The 7,300-nt window shown below is 52.2% G+C and overlaps 2 protein-coding genes across 2 annotated transcripts in view; one reads left to right on the forward strand and one right to left on the reverse strand.

The window, feature by feature from the left end:
• LOC103915381 (chromosome unknown open reading frame, human C9orf114) overlaps nucleotides 1–5,169 on the forward strand; it is a 23,646-nt gene extending 18,477 nt beyond the window's left edge. Inside the window, exons 3-12 of the mRNA XM_009322192.1 lie at nucleotides 9–128; nucleotides 461–620; nucleotides 1,271–1,360; nucleotides 1,707–1,756; nucleotides 1,997–2,127; nucleotides 2,541–2,613; nucleotides 2,984–3,082; nucleotides 3,787–3,889; nucleotides 4,473–4,620; nucleotides 4,814–5,169. Of these exons, the coding sequence (XP_009320467.1) occupies nucleotides 9–128; nucleotides 461–620; nucleotides 1,271–1,360; nucleotides 1,707–1,756; nucleotides 1,997–2,127; nucleotides 2,541–2,613; nucleotides 2,984–3,082; nucleotides 3,787–3,889; nucleotides 4,473–4,620; nucleotides 4,814–4,888 (1,049 nt within the window). The 3' untranslated portion in view covers nucleotides 4,889–5,169. The remainder of the gene's footprint in view (nucleotides 1–8; nucleotides 129–460; nucleotides 621–1,270; nucleotides 1,361–1,706; nucleotides 1,757–1,996; nucleotides 2,128–2,540; nucleotides 2,614–2,983; nucleotides 3,083–3,786; nucleotides 3,890–4,472; nucleotides 4,621–4,813) is intronic.
• A 416-nt stretch (nucleotides 5,170–5,585) lies between these two features.
• Nucleotides 5,586–7,300, reverse strand: part of ENDOG (endonuclease G) — a 3,235-nt gene continuing 1,520 nt past the window's right edge. The window contains exons 2-3 of the mRNA XM_009322193.1: nucleotides 7,028–7,137; nucleotides 5,586–6,309 (exon numbers count right to left, since the gene is read on the reverse strand). Coding sequence (XP_009320468.1) covers nucleotides 6,024–6,309; nucleotides 7,028–7,137 — 396 coding nt within the window. The 3' untranslated portion in view covers nucleotides 5,586–6,023. The remainder of the gene's footprint in view (nucleotides 6,310–7,027; nucleotides 7,138–7,300) is intronic.

The following is a 7,300-nucleotide window of genomic DNA, read 5'->3' on the forward strand; positions in this document are numbered from 1 at the left end:
CGTTCCAGGGAAAGCAGAGAAGAAAAAATGGAAGGAAATGAAGCTGCTGAAGAAACTGGAAAAACAGCGGATGCGGGAGCTGGCGGAAGAACAAGCCGAGAAGCAGGAGGAGCGGATGGAAGCAGAAGGTGATGCTGCCGTGACCCGGTGGGGAGGCCTGGGTTGAAAGAGCTGGGAGAACTTGGTCGTTAAGAGTCAGTCGGTTTTACGTGTCGATAGGGAAGGTGACGCTCGGCTTCATAGATCTGATACAGCTCAACCCACACGCATAAACAGGCACGAACACAATGCCGCGAGCGCTGCACGAAAGACCTTTCTTAAGAGGAAACCTGTGATTAAAACCTAAGCAACCCAAGTTGCTCTTTTCTCCCACCGTAACTGCAGTTGAAGCAGTAAATAAAATGCTGTACACGCAGCTGTCACGCTGTGGCTTCTCTTCTGATCGCACTCTGTTCCCCAGGGCGTCACTACACGCTGAGCGTAGCCCTGCCAGGCTCTATCTTGAACAATGCCCAGTCCCTGGAGCTGCGGACGTACCTTGCTGGACAGATCGCTCGGGCCTGTGCCATCTTCTGCGTGGATGAGATCGTAGTGTTTGACGAGCATGGAGAAGATGTAAAGTAAGGAGGAGGCATCTTGTTCTGCAGAAAGCGTTTCCTCTCTGCTTTCTGTTTCTTCAGTCTTTTATTAAGCTAAGACCAGGGAAGAACGGCGTGTACCTCAAGCAAACGTTTGAGCCTCTCTCAAATGCCAGGATTACAGGGACCCCTATACCACTGGGCAGAGATGCTGATTTAACTGCCCTGGCAACTAGGATCATTTATCCCAGCACAGGGGTGACGAAGCAGCAGGAGGTCAAGTTCTCTTGTACTCTTAAATCTTGCTGTGGAGGGACAGGGCATGCCTATATCCTTATGGAAGACGAATTCCTGTCCTTCAGCTTTTCAACCTGGACCTGCATCTGTGTTAACTGGCCAAGCCATGCAATCCTGTAGCATCCAGCTCGGTAGCATCCAACTGCCAGGTTGTGTCAATACATGAAGATCAAAAACAAAACTGAAAGAGATACTTGGCTTACAGAGAGAGTTCCAAACGTGATTTGTTAAGTCTCTACCTCTGGAGTAGCCTTTTTATAAGACAGCCCATTTATTTCTTGGGGGATGGAGGGTGCTGCTATTCTCAGATTAAGGAGCAAGGCTTGGTCTTCTGGAGACCTGGCCATTTGGGGCTGTGCGGTCTCATGCTGATTTCACAGGCTGCTCTCTTTCAGGAGCGTGGAGGGGGACTTTGAAGGAATTGGGAGGAGAGGCAAGGCTTGCGTGCAGCTGGCTCGGATCCTGCAGTACTTGGAGTGCCCTCAGTAAGTCCACCATGGTCAGGCTGTGCATCCTGTTTGCATCATACTGACTACCATGGGTATCTCACACTAGAGGCTATGGGAGCAGGAGGCAAATTCTGTTTATATTGCATAATTATGCAGGAACACAGGATCTAATTGTTTCACGTGTCTGATTCAGGAGTTTAACTAAAAGAGCAGTGAATGCAGGATACAACCTGCATGATACATTAGAGGTAAATCAGGGACTTGAGGGAGCTAAGCATGCTTTTCTCTGTACTCAGCTCCTTTGAGTCAGAACAGGGGTAGAACTGAGGGTTGGATTCCTTAGAAACAACTGTTTTCACATTTGAACCTTCTCGGATAACAGGTACTTGAGGAAATCCTTTTTTCCAAAACATGAGGATCTGCAGTTTGCAGGTAATGATTCAGTTGTCTCTGTCCCAAGCCGTTGGCTCCCCCTTCCTGAGCTCTGGCTCTTGTTTTGCACGGCATGCCCAGAATTGAAAAACTTTTCCCCGCTTTAGAGCGCTGGCGGGGTGCTGTGCCACGGTGTGCTGGACCAGAGAGAGAGGGGGCAGCGGAGCAGTTTACTTAACACCTCGGTTCCCCCAGTTTGTGTCCTCTCCTCAGCAGTTGCTGTCCTCTGTGCTGTTCTAGGGCTGCTCAACCCCCTGGACAGCCCCCACCACATGCGGGTGGATGAGGATTCAGAGTACCGAGAAGGCGTAGTGTTGGACCGGCCAACTAAGCCAGGCAGAGGCTCTTTCGTTAACTGTGGGATGAGGAAGGTATGTCTGTTACCAACGATCCCAAAACGATTTTCCCTGCCTCTCTGGCAGATTTGAAGCAGGCAGGGTGGGTACTGCTCAGTTTCTGAAGGCCGCAGCAGGTTTAATGCTTGTTGCTGTCTTGTCCCTTCTGGCTCATTAATGGCCGTAGCTTCCCAAGTCCTGGCAGGCCTGCCCATTCCAGCATGTCATTGCTTCGGTGCTGGAGCTGAACCTTTGAGCAGCAAAATAAGTCTCAGACTGCTGACCCAGCCACCCTGAGCCTGCTCTGCTCTGCGTGAACCACACAGGCCCTGATCGCAGAGCCCTTCATTCCAGCTCCAGGCCAGAAGAGACCCCCGCTTCCCCAGAGGGTTCCCTTCCTTCCCCAGTACTTACAGAATGTCTGACGCTGATGGTGACTGTCACTGCAGGAGGTGCAGATCGACAGACAGCTGAACCCTGGGTTGCGAGTCACTGTGCGCCTGGAGGAACCCCAGAAGGCAGGTAATCCACTGCTCCGTTAGTACTGGTAAACTTCAGTCCCGCAGGAGTCGGTCCTTCCATATGACAGCCTTCAGATTACTAACGTTTGAAGGTACCCAACAGCTCTGCACGTTCCCTTCACTCCACACACCATTTTAATAACATCCTTACCATACCTCCGTAGTTGACTGGAAAGAACGATCAGCTCTTTGACCAACAACGAACAGCCCAAACATACTTGCACGCTTTCCAGAATCGGCTCGAAAGGGCGGTTCTTGGTTGTACACCAAGTCAGTGCCCTACCCTGGGAGAAACTGCCGTATGTGGCTGGTCAAATCCAGCTCTCGCTAGGAGATCACAGGGGTTGTTAATCTCTTTGCGTCCCTTTCAGAAGCTAAAGTGCGGAAAGGCACCGTGGTGTCCTCACACCACCCTCGGACAGTGTCAGGCTTGTACTGGGGTTACAGCGTCCGCCTTGCCTCCTGCTTGAGTAAGTATTTGCGGGGGTTCTCTGCTCTCTGCCATGTCTCTGCCTGGGCTTCCACACCAATTTCAGGCCTACTGGCTGCACATCTGCAGCACATATTAACATCTCTTTCTTTGAAATCCCTTTTGTCTCAAAGGTAGCTTACACATGCGGCTAGCAGCCTTGTGGCAATCAAATTGAAGGGCTAAAGCTAGGGGCGTGAATCACCCCAGTCACCCACCAGTACTCAGCCCTGCACTTCCACTCACCGTTGCGCCAACGTCCACATTGTACCAGGAGACAAGAGCTGGTGCTCTCCATCTCCAGCCAGTACATCTCCATTTCCATGATAACTACTTCCCGCTCATTCACATCAAAGCCAGCAGTGACATTTGAGCTCAAGAGCCCTGCAAAATTCTTTTCCTGTCTTCTGATTGATTGCACCTCCTAGGGAAGTCATAAGCTGTTAGTCAAGGAGTGGCTCCTGGCACCTGTTTGAGCTTTGAGGAAAAGGTGCTGCAGTTGAGAAAGGTGCCAGAGACTCCTGCAGTAAGGGAGTTGTGTAGGAAAGAGGAATCATTCTTCTGTCTCCTGATGCTTTTGTGGCACTTAAAAGCAACTCCTGCTGCTGCTACCACTCACCTGTGGAGTGTTTCAGCCTGTCCAGAAGGCACGCAGCACGGGCGAGGGCACCACATGAATAACCCTGTGTTGTGTTTGTTTCCCAGGTGCTGTCTTTTCAGAGTGCCCGTTCAAGGAAGGCTACGATCTGTCTATTGGGACCTCGGAGCGGGGCAGCTCCGTGGACCAGGCCACTCTCCCCTCCTTCAGGTTCGTGTCCTGCCTGCTTGGCCCTACTCGGAGCCCCCAGGGAGGCCTGGTGCAGGCAGCAGAGCTGCACTGTGGCCTTGGTGTTCTCCCAGGCAGGAACACTCCTAGATACAAACGCGAGACTTGCCTGCAGGCTCCCTCCTGTGCTCTGCTGCTCCCTTTTGCACCAATGCACATTCCTCTGCGTGACGGAAGCTGGCGGAAGTACCCCAGGACAAGGCCAATTCCTTTCCTGTTTCTCTGGAGTTGGTAGCAGGGACTGTCGCAATGGCCAAGTGCCGTGGGGCTTTGTTAGAGAGGCAGCTGCATTGGGCATTGTCAGCAAGGGACACAGCTCCCTGCTTCAACAGCACAGAGGAGCTTGAACACGGACCCAGATACCTGAACAAAAGAAATGAGTCTGCCTCTTGCAGATAAAGTTAAGAGAACTGTTTACGTGAAGCCAATTCTTGATCCACTTGAAGGTTCAAGGCATGTGAGCAGCTCTCCTATGTAAAGCTTGTAGTATCTGCCTAGTATCTGCCTCAGTACAAGGGGTAAGAGCCAGTCTCCCCTCTCACCCTGTCCCTGTGCTCTCTCCTAGGCATGCCCTTGTCGTGTTTGGAGGCCTTGAGGGCTTGGAAGCTGGGGTTGACGTGGACCCAAACCTGGAGGTCACGGACCCAAGCGTCTTGTTTGACTTCTACCTGAACACTTGTCCCAGCCAAGGCAGCAGAACCATCCGGACAGAGGTAGGGCAGGTGGCTAATGGTGCAGTGGGGCGCAGTGCCTGTGTGCACAGAGCAGTGCTGCATTTCTGCCTCTGGCAGCGACATGTACGGCCCACGTGTCGTTCCTCACGGTGACGCCTCAGCAAAGGGCGGCTGGCTTGCCTGGTGCTCCTTAGAGAGCAGCAGTTCTGACTGCTGCCTGGGTCTGTTCCAGGAAGCACTGCTGATCTCTCTGTCCGCGCTGAGACCCCACATCAATGAGGCTGTGAAGACACCCAGCGACAGCTGAGGGAAGGAAAACCGCTGACCTTGCCATCGGCTGAGGACTGCCTTGGGGAGGCAGCTGTTCAAACGCGGGGTGCTGGGCAAATCACTCCAAGAGCCTGACAGGGCCAAGACACAGCGTGACTAAAGCTGGCAGCACTGCTCGACCAAGTGTCTGCGCCCTCCTGCCTGCGTGGCCCAGCCAAGGGCTGGTTGCTGCCTCTCGGCAGCTGGGACAAGCCTGGCAGCAGACTTCGTCTCAGTAATTCAGACATCTGGGGTGGGGAATAAAGCAATATGGAACCTCAGCTGCCTTGAAGTCTGTGTGTGAGTGTCTTGGTGTAGAGGACGGGCACTCAGTGTCCAGCGATCCTGCACGCTCAGTGCCCCTGGAGCCATGTGGCCTTCAGACTTGAAGGCAAAACTCAGTCCTTATGCCAAGAAGCCGTTCCTGTCTCAGCCTGACTCCTGCAGCCCCCCCCTCGACTCCAAGGCTTCCTCCTTCCCAACAGCAGGAAGGGCTGGAGCTTCAGTTGGGCCTCAGCACTGAAGCACATCAGCATAGCTCATTACAGTTTGGCTCCATCTATAATGCCTTAACCTCTGCCTACAGTGAGCTCAAACAGGAAAGCAGCTGGAAAAGTTGGCTCTGTCCTCCTCTCTTCCTGCTCAGATATTCAGGGCAGGGCTAAGAGCAGATAAGAAGCAACCAATACTTTGGGGTTTTAAAGATTTACTGCTAAAACCATCTTCTGAAAGAAAACAATCATACAATCCTTTGGCCACAGAAAGGCAGGAACTTCTCCTCTTCCCCCCCCTGCACCCATCTCGCTCCCATTCTTCCCTGCTAAATAGCACAAATTCTGTAACTTCCCTTTGTGCCTTAATGAGCCAATGGAGCAATTACAGGGGTACCCTCTGTACTGCAGCTTACGGGCAAATTCAAAAGACATACTACGGTGTCAAGGGCCCAGAAGCCTTGTGCAGGACCTGCCACACGTGTGTGTGTCACCGTTACGCAAAACGAGGGGAAGGGTAAAGAGAAGCATTGGTTTGATTCTTTTTTCTCACATTTAAAATTGCACAAGGAACTAGTATTCTGTGGACGACTGCTGTGAGAGTCCCTTCCCACAGAATACCTGGATTTGTTTAGTTGGGGTTCAGTGCTTGTTTCCAGCTGTGATGGCTTTCAAGTTACTTGTTCTCTTCAAGATGTTTGGGACAAAGAGGAGCCCCGAGGCTCGCTCAATGCTCTCGATGGGAACCAGGAACCGTTCCAGGGGGATTTTCTCATCCACAGGGCTGTTGGGCATCACATACGAGCGCAACTCAATCTCCCCACTCTCCTTTTCCAAGATGAGCACCTTGAAGAAATGGGTGGGGACGGCCACATTGTTCTTCCCAATCACCTGGTACTTGACGTACATCTTCCCATCGGCCTCCATCCTGCACCAACAGCGATGTCCCATGTGACCTCCTAGTCTGGTGCCACATCCATCCCCTCAGCCCTCCACCACCACCCCTAAGTGAGCCCCCACCCCACAGCATGGCAGGGAGCAGCCCTGCTTCTGCGGTAGGGGTGTAAAAACATCGCTGAAACGGAGGCTTCGTGACACGGTGAGGCCGAGCTGTATATTGGGTCTGCTCCCTCCAAATCCCTTCCATCTCTCTTTATCAGCTTTTCCAAACTATTTCCTGCTGCTGAAGAGATCTCAGCGTGAGCCAGCTGCTCTTCAGCGCTACGTGAAGATCTTTGCAAATAAAGTTGTGCTCTTAAGTGGAGAAATAGTCCGTGAAATAAAACCTAGAAGCTTTATTCTGCAGGGAAGGGGTCTGCAGTCTAATCTGTTAATCTAATAATCTAGTGATCTACGAGATTGTCAAGGACTGCAAACAAAAGCGACTTGGTTATGTTGTAGCTCAAGAAACCCACCTTTACTCACGAAACAATCCACCGAATGGGAAATACGCAAACTAACCCTAATCCTAAGAAAGCACCTTCCCACAGAACCTCTGCGCACAGCTTGGTCTCACCTACTGAGCGGGGCCTTAGCAGATCACTCCCGTTTGGGAGCAGGTGGGAGGCTGCACCCCCCCCGCCTGCTTTCCTTTCCCCGCACGATGCATCTCTCAAGCGCAGTCCCAGCTTGGCCCTCGTGTTTACCTGGGCAGGTAAAGGGGTCCTGTGCAGACATAGACGTTCTTGTTGTTCCTTGCCAAGCTTCTGCTGTACTTCTCAAGGTTATTCCAGGCATTCTGGTTTAAATGAGGATCCTAGAAACACAACCAGGGCAACACAGACAGCAAAGTCAGTCGCTGGGGAATTTCTTCGCTGTTCAAAACCTGTCTTTTCTGTAACACGTCTCGCAGCGCCCCGGGCACCTTCCAGCGAGATCTCCACTATCGCCTCCGCTCCGGAAGCTGGGTACAGCGAGGT

Source organism: Pygoscelis adeliae, unplaced genomic scaffold, assembly GCF_000699105.1.
Source record: "Pygoscelis adeliae isolate BGI_AS28 unplaced genomic scaffold, ASM69910v1 Scaffold114, whole genome shotgun sequence".
Classification (NCBI taxonomy): Eukaryota; Metazoa; Chordata; class Aves; order Sphenisciformes; family Spheniscidae; genus Pygoscelis; species Pygoscelis adeliae.